Source organism: Varanus komodoensis, unplaced genomic scaffold (genome assembly GCF_004798865.1).
Source record: "Varanus komodoensis strain SLA01 unplaced genomic scaffold, ASM479886v1 scaffold53, whole genome shotgun sequence".
In the NCBI taxonomy this organism is placed as follows: domain Eukaryota; kingdom Metazoa; phylum Chordata; class Lepidosauria; order Squamata; family Varanidae; genus Varanus; species Varanus komodoensis.
This window is the reverse complement of record NW_025336126.1, coordinates 5,365,234-5,382,615: the sequence shown is the minus strand read 5'-3', so window position 1 is coordinate 5,382,615 and position 17,382 is coordinate 5,365,234. Positions and strand designations below refer to the sequence as shown.

Genomic DNA, 17,382 nt, shown 5'->3' with positions numbered 1-17,382 from the left:
TGTAGCATGAAAACAAAAAAGAAAGAATTCTCAGGTGTTTGGAAAAAAATACTTATTTTGGCCAACATATTTTGGAAACGTACAACAACACCTCCCTCCCTCCCTCCCTCCCTCCCTCCCTCCCTCTCTCTTTCTCTCTCTCTGCTATATTGAGAAGAGTGCTTCCAGTATCTTCTGCATTTGTCTCAATATAGGTGAAAAAAGATAAACATACGTTAATGAAGGAAAAAGATTGTTTCTGAAACAAGCTGGGCATAATAAATATTCTTCCTAACCATTGGATAATTTTTCCCTTCCTGTTCCTTTTCATAAAACATCTAATGGGCCACACCTGCAAATTGGATGTAAATGTGGATGAACATCAAGTTCAATGTGGCTGAATGTCATTGCAGAAGGACTCTCATTAAAGGTCCTGTTGCAAGAAGATGTGCTGCCTAGCAAAAGTTTGCGCTCAGATCAACCAAGAAGCCTGGCAGTAGGATGAACATTTGCTGAAGTAGAGGATGTCATTAGTCAGAGTTTGACTGAACATGACATTGCCATTGGACCATGGGCGTGGGCATGGAGGAAGGGCCAGAAAAGCATCATCCATAAAGGAAGAAGTGAAACAAATTATTAATAAAGGGGATGATTTTAATTTTTGCCTGAGATCTAAATATAACGTTAGTCACAGGACATGTTGCTGAACTTCTGGGAATCTGTTGATTAGGCTGCTCTGCTAAACTTTATTATATTCCTTTGCTGACATTTCTGGGTTAACTTGCTGGCATGTTTGCTGACCTTGATATTCTAGAGTTGCATCAGGCATGGATTTCACTTCTGTATCCTGGCACTGCTGAAAAAAGTATTAGATGAATGGCACAGGGACACCTCAGACTGCGAACAGCCTAGCACCAATAGCTCCAGTTGTGTCAGGGAAGCCGATGCAGCTCGTAGGCACTCAGTCAAGACTGCCTGGGCAGTCAATTCCAGGATGGCCCACCAACCTGTTCTATTAGCAGAGCCTACCCTGGACTACCTGGGAAAGCTGAAGGTCTCCCACCTGACCACTAGAGGGTCTGAGCAGTCTCCTTACTGAAGGTGTGAATTGTACTCACAGGCACCTATAGAGTGGCCACACGTCCTTCTTTATAGAGGACAGCCTCTGATAGTCCTGTATTTAAAGGGCTGTCCAGTTTAAAGAAAGGAGAAAGAGGGGGCTTGGCATTGCTGGCCAGGTGGTGCTGGGGGGGCAGATGGCGCAAGCATTTGGGCCCGCTGGTCAGTCTTCCCCCCTGCAGTGAGATATATTTCCATTTTGAATAATTAGTTCCAAACTGGCATCCAAATTAGCATATGTCAATGTAATGCCAACCTGAGCTCCTTCTTTGACGATGTCTCAGTGACCAGGTCTGGTAAGGATGCCCTGTTGTTGTTAGAATCAGTGGTCGATTTCTTGTTTAATAAAGTGAGTTATATCCTCCTTTTATGGTCCTGATTCCTGTTCCTGACTGCAGTCTGATTAAGTTTCAAGTCGATCTATGTCAGTAGCACTGAGAAGTCTCTTTCTTCTTGCACATTCACTTTGCTGCCACCTTCCTAGTTTTTTGCCCATGCTTTGAAAATGTTTCTGCTCTCCAAGGACCTTGGAAACTAATCTGAGGTTATGTTCCTGTTGGTTTGCCTTACAGTTTTTCTCTGCTGCTCTTAGAGTCTGTTATGATTATTTTTATTGGATCGGTTATTTTTATATGCATTTAAAAACTCTTTCGTCATCTACATTGGATGTCCATAGAATAGAAGAGTTGGAAGGGGCCAGACGGCCATGGTGTCCACCCCCACCCTCGCTCAGTGCAGGAGTCCAAGTTAAATCATCCCCCTCAGCTGCACCTTGAATGCTCTAGTGTGGAACAGCCCACGACTTCCTAAAGTAATTGATTCCACTGTCAGACTGCTCAGGAAATTTTTCCTGGTATCTGGCTTCTTGCAATGGGAGCCCATTATTCCTGCATTCTGGGAAGACTGAGAAGAGATCTTGGCCCTCCTTTGTGATAGCCTTTTCAGTACTCGTAGCATGCTATCCTATCTCTCCTCAGTCTTCTTTTCTCGAAGCAAAACATGCACAGTTCTTTCAATCTCTCCTCAGAGGGTTTTGTTTCCAGTTTCTGGATCATCCTTGTTGCTCTCCTCTAAACCCTTTCCATCTTTTGAAAACTATGGTGCCCAGAACTGGATCTCTTGGATCTACTAGAAGAGGTCTCTTGTTTTTCTTCTTTTGCTGTTCTCCTTTTCTTTGCACTGGTCATTGTAATGGTCCATTTTGGCTCCACATATGCCTTGGCTGAAAAGTTGTATTCAGCAGTCTTACCCCATTGCTTTCTTCTTTCCTTCTTTTGCTTTTGCGTCTTGTCTATCCACAGCAACTGTATTTCTTCTGTCATTCATCGAGGTTTTTTTCTTTCACTTTACTGCAGGAAGGAATTTTGGTATTCTTCCCTGGCTTCAGTCCACAGTTTTTCTAGCTGATGGTGAGTTGAGTTCCAAATCTGTTCTCTACAACCACTTTAAATAAATAGATTGTGATTTAAGTTGAATGTTGTCACTTTGCTTCTCTTAATTATCTTTTTAAGCTATACTCTCATATGAAACGAAATAAAATTTCCTCGAACTCAATTGAAACGACTAGCTAATAGATTTTTCTCCTTTCCTTTTTGCTTTCTTTTTCAGGTCACAAGACTATGCATCTTCAGGCGGAAAAAACCTACAACTCCTAGCATTTCTCAGCTAGTACGTCTGGTAAAAGAATCCTGGGAGTTGTAGGACTTTTTTTTTTCCTGTCTAACTCGGCCTAGGATTGTGTGTCCAGTTGTTGCTGGAGCGGGGGATTGATTAAAGCGGTGCACAAGCAAGGGCACTGGAAACAGGAAATGGCTTCAGACCGGATTCAACACCTCCAGAGGTTCCCGTTTCGGGAGAAAGCCTCTTGCCTGGGCAGCCCCTAGATATGCAGCAACGAGCGTTGATGGGCTAAGCGATTCCTTAAAGGTACAGGGCACGCGCTTTGGGAATAGGAGGGAATTGTGCATGAATGAAGGGAAGAAGAGAGGGAGAGGCAATCATCTTAGTGTAGTTATGAAGCGTCTGGGATCGATTATTTCAACCCTCCCGTCCCCCATTTTTCTTGTTTAGGTAGTTCATCTTCTCCCATCTGTCATGGGGCCAAGCAGGGGTGGATGGCGAAATATCCCAGCTGATTCCGAAGGTGAGTCTTGGTGTTCCTCTCTAGTTCTTTCCCCTACACCCCTTCTCTTTGCCGATACTAGCTTTCGCTTTCCTCCAAAAAACAGGGGAAGATGAGGACTTCCCACCTCCTGTGGAGCCCGAGACTACCCAGGATAACTGCAGTCGGAGGAGGAACAATCTGGGCTTCTGGTGAGGTCTCACTGGGTTTATCTCCATTTTTGTTCAAGGCCCTGTTGTGCATGCAAAAGCAGATCTTTCAGCGATTTGTTATTGTGTGTTCTTTCTGCCTCCACAGTGACAGCTCAGTTCTGCTCTTGCTTTCCTGTTTTGTTTGCTTTGGGGGTGTTTCTGGAAGGAGGACTCTGTGCCCTGGCAGTCAGACGACATGGTGCAGCTCTTCCATCTTTGCTGTCTTAACAGATTGTGTGTAGAAAAGAGGGAGAAGTGGTGGGAAAACACAGGAGGGTTATGAACTGAAGACAATGAGAATTAGACAAGAGTTGTGCAGAAAGCAGATTGCCAGATGCTTTAGGATTCAGTTTCCAGCCTTCTTGACCATTGGCCATACTGGCAGTGGCTTCTGGCTGTAGAAGGTTAAAGCATCTGGAGACTGAGCTTCTGTCCACCCTGGGTCTCAGCCACCTCTACCTTTCCATGAATGAGGCATGGGTTTCCAAGACATGGCTATGACACGATAAAAATGCCCTCTGGAAGCATCCTCAGCCCATCAGCTTCTGCATGTTTCGCTTTCTACTTCCTGCAGCCGTTCTAATTCATTTCTGGGCTTCTCTCTGCTTGCAATGCACACATTAGTATTTATTTTCTTTACATCCTGGATCTCTCCAGCGCTGCTCACCTGTAGCTTGTCTTGCACAGCCTCTTACATGCACTTTGCCTGGGTGCTGGGGATCTTGGGCTGGGGAAATGGCACTGAAGACACAGTGGTGAGGCTGCAGTCTAAAGGTACACGAGACAAGAACCTTGCTGAAGCTAAGAAGGTCTGGTCTGGCCAGTGCCTGGGAGAAGGGAAGCTTGTGCGCGCTCCCTCAAACTCCATCATGGAGGAAAGAATAGATGTAAGTGTAAAAAGTGAAATGATGGTAACCCTGTACTCTGTAGCTTGTGAGCCTGAGATGCCCCGTTCCCTCACCCCACTAACTAGCAGGATTCCACCCCACAGGCTACTGGGACTCTGCAACAACTTTGCTTATGTGGTCATGCTGAGTGCTGCCCATGACATTCTCAACCATCAAAAGGTGCCACCAGGCAATGGGACTGAACCGGTAAGTGTGCAAATGGAAGAGAGAGAGAGAGAGAGAGAGAGAGAGAGAGAGAGAGAGAGAGAGAGAGAGAGAGAGAGCTGGGCTCAGGAGGAAGTGCCTAATCCTGCAAGAAAGAGGTGTGTGGAAAATAACAAGATCTCTCTCTGTATGATCTCAGAAGTAAGGAAGGGAATGCATGGGCTACAGATTTGTATTACCTGTGGCCAGTGGAGATTTAACAAGTCCAGTGAGCTCACCTTGTTATAGCAGCCTGGCCCTAGCTGGGACCTTCCGGTTGTGCTGGGACATGCTGCTGGCTGGATGCAACAGGCATCAACAGCTAGGACACCAGGATCAGTGGTGCTGGAGAGGAATGGAGCCCTTAGCAGAGTTCAGGAGAGCCAGAGTCAAAGGCAAGTCCAGATGCAAGCTGAGGTTGCATACCAGCAAGGTGAGGCAAGGTCAGAGGCCACGGTGAGGACAAGGCTCTGGTGGGGGCAGAACAAAGGCAAGGTCCGAATCAAGAGTATGGGGAGTCAACATGCAGTCAAGGGCAGGGCAAGACAAAGACGGATCGGCAACACAATACAAACACCCATATTTGTATTGTTGAGACGAACCTGAGCAATACAAGGCAGCCTTTCCTAGAGCCTTCCCTGCTGTGCTACTTTATCACACAGGCGCCAACTCTGCAAGTTCCTGTTGGCCTTATCCTGGTCACTAGAGGGAGCTGTGCCTTTGCTGACTACTAGGGCTGCTGGGAATTGTAGGCCAAAACTTCCGGAAGGGCCACAAGTTGCCCTCCCTTAGCTTAAATCCTTTTCTTTGCACTGTTTTTACTCAGAAGATCCTCTGCTCACCAGCTCTGCAACTCTGATATTTTCCTGGATTGTTAAAAAAGGAAAAAGGGACCAGAGTGAGGAGAAGGAAGGGTTAAAGCCACCTCCCATGCATGGCAGTCCCAGTTTGGATTGGGACCCCCCTTCCCCATGCATGCTATATAAGGGGAGCTACACGGCTGGGGCAAAGCAAGGCATTGAAAAGTAAACTTCCCATCTAGTTGACTCCAAATCCTCCACAATGTGCAGTAGCAGTGGTGTTTCACACAAGACTCTGGAACAAGGAGGGCATAAAGCGATACCAGAAAGGGCATTCTTAGCTCTTGCCCCTAACCTTTTGCTTCTTGTGCCCACAGATTCCCCCGCATACAAATGCTTCTCGCTATGATTGCAACCCCATCTCAACGGGGGTAAGTGTGCTTGAGAGAAGATGGTTCCTGGGGAGGTTTGCGCTTCCGGCACCAGCCGCTGCTCACGCCTGTCTCTCTGGTGCCCTTTTCAGGCTGTGCTGCTGGCCGATATTCTGCCCACACTGATCATCAAACTCAGTGCTCCTTTTTGCATCCACTGGTTCCCATATGGGTGAGTTGACCTGGTTCATCAGAACCATTTCGAGGGTAGAAGACAAATGCCCTTTCATTGTAAGAAAGAAGCACAATCTTTCATTTAAATATGTAGTGGATTTGTGACTTGGCAAAGAAAAGAAACGAATAAAAACATCGGCCATAGAGAAAGTTCAGCTACTGTATGAACCAGCAACCTTTCTGTTCACCTATACTAAAAATTTCTCACCCAATTGTTTATTTATATATATTTATAAGTATATTTATGAACAATGAATTAAAGAGTGTTACTCTTGTTATTATTGTTTCATTTCTCTAACGCCCAATAGTTGGCATCAGTGGGGCCACCACTAAGAAGGCTCTTTCCCTGTTGCCACCTTCTGAGCTTTCCTTGGAGGCAACACCCAGCAGAAGGCGTCCAGTGTAGATCCTAGTGTCCATCACTGTCATCCTCTGATCCTGAACATGAAAACATAGTTTATTTTCATGTTTTCATTTTGAGAACTTTTTTTTGCCTTTAAAGCACATCTCACAGAGAAAATCAGACCTGGCTTCAAAGAATCACAGATTCTTTGCTTTGCCATGACTGTTTTTCCTGGATGGACATGCAGTTGTTCAGTCACAACACTGCTAAGAGTCTAAATTTCCATTTCGTTTAACATTGGCAGCCATCCCTTCCACCCCTCACAGGGGAAAGGAGTTTCCAAAGGAATGTAGTTCCATATCTCTGCACTTGACTTGTTCCATTTTTTCCTTATCTCTCTAACTAGGGGAACTGGTTATTCAGGGCTTTTCTGTGTGAGGCCTTTAACCCAGCTTTTCTCCAAGGCTGCTTCTTCCATTTCTTTCCAAGAGAAAGGCAGCATCATTTGCATGCAGGGTTTTTCCCCTGTGGTTTTTCTTTCTCTGCCTTTCTGATTATTTTTTTACATACGCACAAAGTGCCAAAGGGGTATAGTGCAATTCCAGAATTATGCAGGCTTTAAAAAAAAGCCTGTTGGGTTTTAGACTATCCTCAGTCTAAAACCCAACACAAAGATGGCTGTAAATCCAGGAGAGGCCCTGGAGGGGGATGAAATCACAGAAGGCCACTACAGACTACCACAAGTAAAGAACCATGAGCATGGACTAATTCCTCGTGCCGGGAGGCCCTAGTAGGCAGGTAGCTGCTGTGAGGATGTAGGGAGAACTTTGTCACCAAAGCTGTCTTTGTCTGTGGCCTGGGTGGGCGAGAGATGGCTGGTTCCAACTCCGTGGGGTTGACTATCTTGTCTTTTTTCTTTCCCTTCCAATTCCCAGCCTGCGAGTTGCTATCTGTGTCATCACGGCCTGGGGCAGTTTCTTGCTGGTGGCTTTCTCAGCCAGCATAACTCAAAGTTTAGCAGGTAATACTTCTTAGAAAGTTATGGGGGAAGAGACAGGCTTCTGTTTATACTACAGGTGTGGAGCACAGGGGATCTAGCCTCTTTACCTTTAGTGGCACCCCATTTAGCTACTTAGAAAATGTTTGGAGCAACACATCTGCGCTTCATTAAAGGTCCTGGACACAAGAGTTGGGGAACCTTATGCCGAAGAGATCCCAGTCTGTCCTCTGGGGTTCTCTTGATGGCCACATCCCTTTGCAAAGCTCTACCTCCTTTTCCTGACCACCAGCTGTTGGACCGTTTCCTGGCTTTGCATGGTTCCTGCTCATTCCAAAAGGCTGCAATGGCTCTCCTCAGCCTTCATTACTGGCAATAAGAACCATAATTAAAATAAGCAGTGCCCCTTTGGCCTTCAGTCCCGCACATGATGGAAATCTTCCCCTTGAGAGCTTCTCTGAAATAGAATCCAGCCCTCGGGGTGAAATTGGTTTCCCTCCTCTGCTAGACATCTTCTCCCTGATGATCTGAACCTACACAGGACTGGAAGCATATGAAGTTCGTTGCACTTGAGTCTTGAACTTAGCCAAGTTGTTGAACTTAGCCAAGATTGCAGTGGGAAGCAAGTGAAACGAACTTATTCTAGATCCAACCCCATAACCACTTAATCCCTCTAATAGTAAACGAAAGTCAGGATAGCACTGTGGGTAGGGTGCCGGACTGGACCTCGGGAGATCTGGGCTGGAGTCCCCACTTAGCCACGATGTTCACCGGGTGACTTTGGCCAGCCACTGCCTCTCAGCCTAACCTACCTCACAGGGCTGGTTTGAGGATAACCCAGGGAAGAGGAGAACCTTGTAAGCGGCCTTTGATTCCTTGCAAGAGGAAGAAAGGTGGATGTAAATGCAGTAGGAGTAATAGTAGTAATCGGGAGACAAGTGCTGGCAGAAGCTGAGGCCACTGAGGAAAAAGAGGGAAACTATTCCATGTTTGGAGAAATCCTGAAATTACTGGAAACACAAACATAGTAGTGTGTCATTAAAAAGTTATCAAACCTATTTAATATCTCATTAGGCAGCTTTCTGTAGGCATTGGATTTTTGGAATCTAATGTGGTAAATAGACCCAGCCAGAGCATGCTTAACAGCAGCAGAATGTCACGTGTCAGCTGCAAAAGGAAAAAGGCAGGAGTGGGGCGGAAAAGAGTTTCCTGGCAGAGGGCACCCTGACCAGGCCTGCTTTCACTAAAAAGTCCGGATATCTGCAACGTTTTGTTGGAGGCACAGTTTAGAGGTTACTTAGACGAATAGCTTTAGTTCATGCCCAGGTATGGATAATTGTAGTACATGCAGCTTTCTTCTCCCCCTGATGTATTTATGGTGAGAGAAACTGTACTCGCCAAAGTTCTCCCCTGTACACAATTCGTAAAGGGCGGCATTTCTGGCTCAGGTGAAGCTGGGGGACTGGAGCACAAATTTGCACTCATATGATGGAGGCTTTTTCTTTTTTTGCTGCTGTAGGTGTTGTGCTGGCCAGTATTTCATCTGGCTTGGGTGAAATAACGTTCTTGGCACTCACCTCTTTCTTCAACAGGTAATGGAAAGGGAAGAGCAGTTTCAGGGCTGGGTATCAAGATTGGTGGTGTTGGCCATTTGATAAATGGGTGAAGTCTGATGCTTTACTCCACGGGCCCTGCAAAACCGTAAAGCGCTCATAGTGTGGTTTGTGGAGGTCCCAGCAGGCAGGGGGAGGATGCATGGGAGGAAAGGGAGAGGAAATGTATGGGTCTGAGAAAGCTACACATGCGCAGCCCCTGGCCCTCCATCCAACACTCAGGAATAAAAATGTCATGCACCAATTACTTTAGGGACTATTGCTTTATCCTTCTGCGTACTAGTGGGAGACAAAGATCCCTTTTAGTTCACTCAGCAGTTTGAGAAAAGGCTTTTAAGGACAGAGTGCTTGGCTCTGATTTGGAAGCAGCCTCACTCTGTTATTTTTCACTGTCAAAAAGAGATTCTGCATATTACAGCTTCAACAGTTCTGACACAGAAAAGCTAGTTGTAGGAAGGGCCTGTTAGCTAGCAGCTCTGTTGTCACCGATATGCACCATCTGCCATCTGCAGAGATGTTGTGCGACTTTAACAAAAATGGCAAAACAAAGGATCGATGCATGAACAAACATACATGCATCACACAATAACAGTTGCAAGCAGTTGGCCTACAGTAATGTATGCAGGGAGAAATAATACGGCTGGCCAATATTCGACTTGTTTGTCGTGCAGATCTGCGCTATAGAGTTGAAACAAGCGGTACCTGGAGGGTGGTGGAAAGGGGATGGGTGCCTGCTTGCATGGGACCCGCCACCAAGAGTAAGAAATAACCCGTTCCCTTTTCCCTGTCTCTGCCAGTGCCGTGGTTTCAGCCTGGTCCTCGGGCACGGGCGCAGCCGGCTTGATAGGGGCACTTTCCTACCTGTGGCTGACGCAGGCTGGCTTGAGCCCTCAGCACACCCTCCTCATCATGACTGTTGTTCCTGTCGTCATGCAGGTCAGGTGAGGCCTGAAAGCAACACCTGTGTGAGGGTCCCGGCGGTAGGAGGACGGTTGCCTGGGAGAGGGCTTGCTCTCAGAGATGTTGGAGAAATCTGCAACAGATTCAACTGAGCTGGGATTTCTATGACGCTATCTGCCAAAAAATGGCTTTTTCCCAGTCCCGTGGAATCTGCGGACTTGCAGACAGATGGGAGCTGGAATGTGCACCTGTGCCCATCAACTAATGCGATCATATGGATTAGTTCAAGTAAAATGACATTCTGGGGGGAAAAAAATCCCAGTTCAGTCAGTGTTGGTGCTTTTGGTGATCGGAAAGCCCCAAACTTGGTGTCTGATCTTCCCATATGGGGCAGGAGGAGCAGCCGAGGTGATCTTTGCCACCGCCGCCGCCTCCTCCTCCTCCTCCTGCTTTGCATACTTTGCTGGACAAGATTTTTTGCCCAGCTAGTGAGGGTGCTCCAGAGGAGAAGAGAAGGAAGCTGACAGGGGCTCAGCACATAACTACTGAGATGCAGAGCTGCACTGAATCCCATCAGGCTTCTTCCCGGGGAAGTAGGGCAAGAGTTGCAGTATTGCTACAATTATATACCTGGGACTAATCATACACACTTACCTGGGAATTAGTCCAGTTGAATTCGGAGCAGGTCTGAGTAGGCATTCAAAGTTGTGCAGTATCATTCATGAAATAAACTGTGAGTACAGAAGCAGCTGTGGCAAATGGTATAGGACAAATCTTTAATTTGCCGAAAGAATGAAAAGCTGGAAAGATTTCCATCCTCTTACTTCCCTGGCTTGTGTGCTTAAAGTGGATCTTTAAAAGGGAACTTAACCCATTTTGAAGTAATGATTATTCACTTTTGTGAGCACGCTCTTCTTTATAAGTTATATATTTTCCTTCTGAATTTCCTTATATCCCTTTCCATCCTTTGAACACCTTTTCTTTTTGTACTTAGATGGCTGATCGTCAAACAAGAACTTCTATAATTCTCTAAAGTGCTCATCTCATGTGACACTTCTGATATTGCTATTTTATTTTTCTATATTGCCAAATACCCAAAGCTGTTTGGGTGGTTTACAAAAGGTTTTAAAACCTGTATTTACATTTCCAAAATATTTACATACAGATCATTTAAATATAAGCAATAGAACTTCAAGAAAGGGTTAAAATACAAAGTAAACCAAAGTATTCTGTCCTTGATAAGCAGACACCATCTCTCACTTGGGTGATAGAAATTCTAATATTAGATATGTGCATGCATTAGTGAAGGTGTCTGTTATCCCACATTGCACCCGGGGCCCTTGACCGTCTTCTTTCACCCTTCTCTACAGCTATAGCTTCCTCTTGGCTCCACCCCCTCAGGCCCCCCGCTGTGGCTGGGGGTCTCCTCTACAGGCATCTCTGCGTGCCCCTTCTGTGACACGGCAGCCGCTCCTAGAGGATAAAGCTACACTGCAAAGCAGTAAGTGACCCTTAGGCAGATGGGATAATTTTTCCAGAGCGAGCCAGTTGAATCAAAGGGAAAAAAGCAAGCACTTAGCTGTTATGTAGCTTGTTTACCTTAAGATTTCTTTCTCTGAGAAGAAATATGATCAGTGACCGGGTTCAGACAACACAATGACCCGCACGCAAGGGCTGAGTGTGGGTTGTTGCTGAATGTGGCTTGTCCAAGTCCTGCTAGGTTAACAAGCCAGGTCTGGTTAGCCATGAACAACCCATGAAGAAAAATCATGGATTGTTGCTGGCTGGGGAACTGAGTTTTTCACCATGGTTTGTTATCCTGGCTGAGTTCAGACAACCTTTGAGTGTCAGTTACTGTGTTGTCTGGACCCAGTCACTGCTTCTTTATCCATGATGAGCTCTGTTAATGCCAAGCACTGCAGAGGGTTACATATAAATATTGTCATTTTTATGTAGCTTCTTTATCACTTCCCAGGATGCAAAATACTTGCCAATTCTTACTTGTTAATCACTGTCTTCTACTTCTAGACACATCAAGCCCTAAGCTCAGCTTGCGGGAAAAGTGGGAGGTGGTCAAGGTAAGAAACAGGGCCAAATACATGAAAGGTATGTGCATGGAAGGCTGCATGAAGGATATCTTTGGGTGTATGATTTTACAGTGTCCATATTGCATAGTGTGAAGATAAGTGAGAGCGGAAGATCTGAGGGTTAATTCCAGGGATGCAGGGGAGGGCTCCAATCATCCACTGCAGGTTGAGCGAGCAGCGAAGGCAATCTTTGCCGCCTCACCCACTTGACCTGCATATCTGAGTAAATGGGCTTTTTACTCCAGCAGTCCTCATGCCCTGGTCTCTCTGGTCTTCCTCCACTCCTCTCCACCCAAACATTCACCCTTGCATTTTTTTTCATGACTTCAGAGGGCAGCCAGTCCTGTTCTTTCTGTGCAGAAAAGTCAGGTCCAAATCTCTGCCTCCTCCTTCCAAATATCAGGGTGGTGTCTCCAACCTTCGAGGAAGGATTCTGTGCCCCATCCAGTAACATTCTGGGGACACAGGATAATTTCCCTATGCTGTAATTCTGTGCAAATGTATTGGAAGCAACTTCCACTGAACACCAAGACTTCTCATTACACATGCATAGCACTGCAGTGTGAAAGCAACTGAAAATATAACTAATGGTTTAAAACAAATTCAGAGCAACCTGTAGTCAGAAGAATAGACTTTTAGTTTATTTTGATGAGCTTTGGGGAACTAAGAACATTCTTGCATGCCTCTGAAAGATGCCATTCTGGAAGACCATAAGTGAACCTGTGGTGTGCCACAACTGAGAAGACCCCAAGGGATACCCAGGAGTACAGCCCCCTTAGCCAACCTTGGAGCACAATCCTACGCATGTTAGGCAGAGAAAAGCCCTGTGCTGCCCAGCCTTCCCCAGCCAACAGTGCTCTTTTCTGCCTTAGCATGGCCAGAATTGCACTCTTAAATTCTGGGACAGATGGGGTGGCAGATGCAGAAGAAGACAAGGTTTCTGATCCTTTAACGGTTGGGTCAAGGAGAGAATTTCAGCAAGTATAGGTTGTTACAGCTGCGGAAATTTCCCTTCCTATCCAATGGTGAAAGGTGCAACCGGCCACCTAGGAGAAGGGTTTGGGTCATAGAAAGAGTGTCTTCCTGGAAATAATCAACCCCTGAGCCAAGTGGAAGCTTTAAGGGTCAAAACCAGGTGAACAGGTGTCAAGAGCATTGCCTGCTTAAGGTGAGCATAGACCTCAAGGTCGTCAGTCTCTCTAACTGCACCTTCTCTCCTCCAGGGTCTCCTGAAGTACCTCGTTCCTTTGGCTATAGTGTATTTTGCAGAGTACTTCATCAACCAGGGGCTGGTGAGTGCGAAGGATGTGGAGGCCTTCTTATCAGGAGGCAGAATGAGCATCACTGATGCGGCACCCCTGTTAACCCCTTCTTTCTCTCTGTGCTCTCCTTCCCCAGTTTGAGCTGATGTACTTCCCGAAAGCACTTTTTACCCACCCTGAACAGTATCGCTGGTGAGTGTTGGGTGGGGAGCTGATAAAAGGATTCCCAAACTTGATAAATGAACCGAGAGCTGAAGGGCTCCTGGGTTTCTCTCTCTTCTGCAGGTACCAGATGCTCTACCAGTTTGGGGTCTTTGTTTCTCGTTCCTCTGCCAGCTGCATAAGGATTCGGCGCATATGGATCCTTGCTGTGTTACAGGTAGAATCCCTCCCCCACACATACACTCCCTCCAGTAAATGTTACCTTTCTGTCCACCTGCAGCATATGCCTTCCTTCCATCCCCATTAGGCTATCGTCCAAAATGCCATTTGGGTTTGCCAAACCCACTTCCATTATCATGTGAGTCCCGGAGCACCCCTGAAGCCAGGCTGCCTTGCTCTGCCTCCTGGAGGTGCATGTGCGATGCACCCCCCTCATGGTGTTCTTACAGTTCTGTGCATGTTGGCCTTCCCTCTATGGACATATGTATCATATATGACACATGCACTGCCAGGGGATAGGGCTGTGTTGCACAGACCCTCTGGCATGATAAAAGGAGTCGGTTTGGTACATCTCAACAGCTCTCCAGTGTTGTTGTCGTCGTCATCATTATTATAATATTAATTTCTATACCACCCATAGTCGCTCTCTGGATACTTAATGGCTTTTAAGTCACACATCCAGATTTCAATCCGGCCCAACTCTGCTGAGCTTCCAAGATTTGGCAGGATCAGGCACTTCAGGTTACACAGAAGCTTATGATCTTCCCGACTTCATTCAGCCCTTGTCCATGAATGCACGAAACTGTCTAACATGGAGTCAGACCGCTGTCTGCAAGAGAGGGCCTTCTTGGTGGTGGCTCCCAATCCCTGGAAATCCCTGCCAAGGAAAGCTAGGATCACCATTTCCCTGTTGTCCTTTCATGGGCAGATTTTATTCAGGCATGCCTTTGTCATATAGAGAAGCAAGAGAAGATAGGATAATTGTACAAAATGATGCAGGATGTGGAATAAGTGGATAAGGAGACTTCTTTCTCCCACTGTTATAATGCCAGAGGTTCAGGTCACCCATGAAGTTGGAAGGAGTCAATCAGAGAAAAGGAAGGATTTCTTTAAACAGCACACAGTTAAAATATGGAATTCACTTGATGGCCCCCAACACTGAAAGGTGGTTGGACGCATTCACAAGAGAATAGGGTGTCAGTGGCAGCCAGGGACCCTTCATCTGATCCAGAAAGACTCTTCTTTCTTCTTCTTCTGTCTGGATGGGGGAGGTATAGAACTGGGGTCACGCCTCCAATTAGTTTTATAGACAGGGCCATGCAAATGACTTTGTCGCCCACCTGCCACAGTAGGAGGAATCCCCTGAATTCCAGTTCTGCCTACTTTGGCAACTACTGCCTACTTTGCAAAACCTTTGGTTTTGTGCGTGCATTTGCTTGCCTCTGGGTGCAGCGTCTGCCACTGGACTAGGGCTCCTCCCAGAGCTACGCCTCTGGCTCTATATAGGATGCTACACAAATGATAAATGGTACTGCTAGGAAAGTCTATGTAGGCCTTGTGTGACATGAGTGATAAATGGACATTTAATGCATTATAAGGCAGAGGGTTAGGAGAGTTAAGCAGCATCACCTGCTAAGGTCTGTAAATCACAGGGTTTTTAAAGGTATGAGAGCAAGGGATAATATAAAAATCAGTTTCGAGGTCTTACATCTTTATACCGTGTTGTTATTTATTCCACCGTACCACCGCCTTTGCTTTGTTGTGCCAGAGCTACTTTATCTACATTTGAATTCCTGTGCGTTCGCTACATCACACTAACTTTCTTCCCTTCTCACACCAGTGCCTGAACATGCTGCTCTTTTCTTTTGATGTGACCTACCTGTTCTTACCCAGCATCTTTCTAGTTTTTGTTCTGATACTCTACGAGGGTTTGCTGGGAGGAGGTGCCTACGTGAACACCTTCCATTGTGTCAGAGAAGAGGTGAGCTTGTGAGAAAAAAACCCAGGAAACGGACAGTGTGGGGAATATATTAATGTAACAGCCAGGAGATGGGGCAAGACTTCATCTGGGTGAAGTAGCAAAGGGCACTTTGATACTCAAAGGAGAAGGGGCCAACAATATGATTTGGGGGGCTTCTTAGCAAGAAAATCAGGGGACCTTTTTAAGTAGTGAGGGAAGAAATGAAACCAATTTTTCCCCTACCCTATGGGTGAACAAAGGCCAATAAAGAGTGGTGCGGGATTAATTTCCAAAGGTTTAGCTTATCCTGGAGCCAAACTTGCTGAAATTACCTCTTGGCAACACCCTTTGAAGGTGTAGGAGTCTCTGGTCATCCTGTTCCCAACAGCTGGAGAACCCTTTGGCTTTCCAAATGTTGTTGGACTTCAATCCCTGTCATCCAGACTGGTGGGGCTGATGGAAGTTGTAATCTAACAACAGTGGCAGGATCACGGTTTTCTTCTCACCTTTTGCATATTGATGGAAATTTGGGGGGGGGGGCAGCAAAAGTAAGAAGCAGGCTCTCCTTACATTGTTTAGGAAGGTCAGTATTCTTGCTGATCAGAAATGGATGCTCCATGTTCAGAAGTGGGGGCTTGGTACTGAATGGGTGTCACTCTTGTGCTCTGCTTATGAGCCTCGTAAGATATATTAGAAATGATTGCATTCACTTAAATATAATGCTGTGGTTTATGTGTCTATTGGTGTGAAGATGCCAATCGTGTGCTGTGCACAGAACGTGGCAGTTGCCTGCGATTTTTGAGGGGGTGCCAAGTGCCAACATCCATACTGTTTCATAGAGGCCTGAGGAAACTTTTTCAGCCTGAGGACCAAACTGAAAAATGTGAAGTCTTAACGACCACATATCATGTGTGGGTGGCATCAAAGGCAAAGCGGGAAGAACTGAATGTTATTTCCTTCTTAAACTTACTCAGAAGAGCTAGCCGCTGCATGTTTACTCAGAAGGAGGCTGGCCTCCTGCCTACAAAAAATGCACCTCAGCATTTCTGCCTGCCTGCCAAATGCACAGATCAAAAACTTTGCAACAGCTAGATTTTTTCTGTGGTATGGAGGGGTTAACTGCTTTCAAATAACCTCTTAGCTCTGACTGGAGATGGTGGCTATATCAGTTTTAGCTGTCACCTATCCCTGGTATAATACTTTCTCTTTTCTCTTCAAATGCAGAGCAAGCCGGAGCACCTGGAGTTTGCTATGGGAGTTGCTTGTGTCGCTGACACATTGGGCATCTCTCTTTCAGGTGCAATTGCTATTTCTGTCCACAACTATTTTTGCCAGCTTCCTTGAAGCCTACTTTCCAGAGGGACCAATAGACACTTTGACATGCCACATCTTTGCTCCTGAGTGGTGCTTTGTCCTGTGTCAAAGTACAGTGATACTGAGGACGAAAAGAATCTTGACTTCTAGCATTTGTCCTTTTCTGACCAGTTTTGGGAATTCAACTTTTACTACTAATTTCCCTACATTGACTTGGGGAAATGCTTTATTTTAACAGAGCCTATTGCACAGACACTGAGGGGCTTGATCATAGCATCCAAAACTACAGTTGGATCATGTTAACACAGTTCTAGAAGAGGAAATGTTTTAACATTGCACCTGGACATGTCCTTCCACTGGAAAGGTGGAGCAGAGGAATATTTAGTATGACACCTCCACATCACTAGATGATAGTGAAAAAACGGAGTGTGCAGATACTGAGTACTGTTCTTAGGTGATTATGAATAGAAGGAAGGAGAGCTATTAGAATGAGATAGGCATGCGGCCCAGGAAGAGGGATGGTCAGTAATTTTGTTCTGTGATCAATTTCTGCTTCAAAACAATCAATAAACCAATCGTTGAAAGGATGATGGTGTCATCATTGGCCTATGTCAGAAAACTGTGGTTCAGGATGATGAGTTTGAGTGTGGGAGTTTGTTTCAGGGTTGCTGCCAAGGAATGCTCTGGATGGACACCTGCCAGGGGTCTGCAGCCCAGCGGGGGCCCAGCGGCAGGAGCTTCCTGGACCTGTTTGCCCTCATTCACCTGCCTGCCCCTAGAGCTCAGACAACTGTAGTGATGGAGAATGGATTTATTTATTTGCTAAAGGCATTGCTT

The 17,382-nt window shown here is 46.0% G+C and overlaps 1 protein-coding gene across 2 annotated transcripts; it reads left to right on the top strand.

Moving 5' to 3' along the window:
- The first annotated feature begins 2,899 nt into the window (after window positions 1-2,899).
- CLN3 (CLN3 lysosomal/endosomal transmembrane protein, battenin) lies at window positions 2,900-17,132 on the top strand. Of its 2 annotated transcripts, XM_044448023.1 has the most exons (16): window positions 2,900-3,024; window positions 3,169-3,241; window positions 3,327-3,411; window positions 4,403-4,505; window positions 5,680-5,733; window positions 5,826-5,905; window positions 7,186-7,271; window positions 8,767-8,839; window positions 9,658-9,801; window positions 11,131-11,261; window positions 11,789-11,838; window positions 13,071-13,139; window positions 13,246-13,301; window positions 13,395-13,488; window positions 15,112-15,252; window positions 16,456-17,132. In XM_044448023.1, the coding sequence occupies exons 2-16, from the start codon at window positions 3,193-3,195 to the stop codon at window positions 16,573-16,575; spliced, it is 1,335 nt and encodes a 444-aa protein (XP_044303958.1). In that variant the 5' UTR covers window positions 2,900-3,024; window positions 3,169-3,192; the 3' UTR covers window positions 16,576-17,132. The 2 variants fall into 2 exon arrangements, with proteins under 2 accessions (XP_044303958.1, XP_044303959.1); XM_044448024.1 differs by lacking the exons at window positions 2,900-3,024; window positions 3,169-3,241; window positions 3,327-3,411 and adding an exon at window positions 3,833-4,298.
- Window positions 17,133-17,382: the final 250 nt, after the last annotated feature.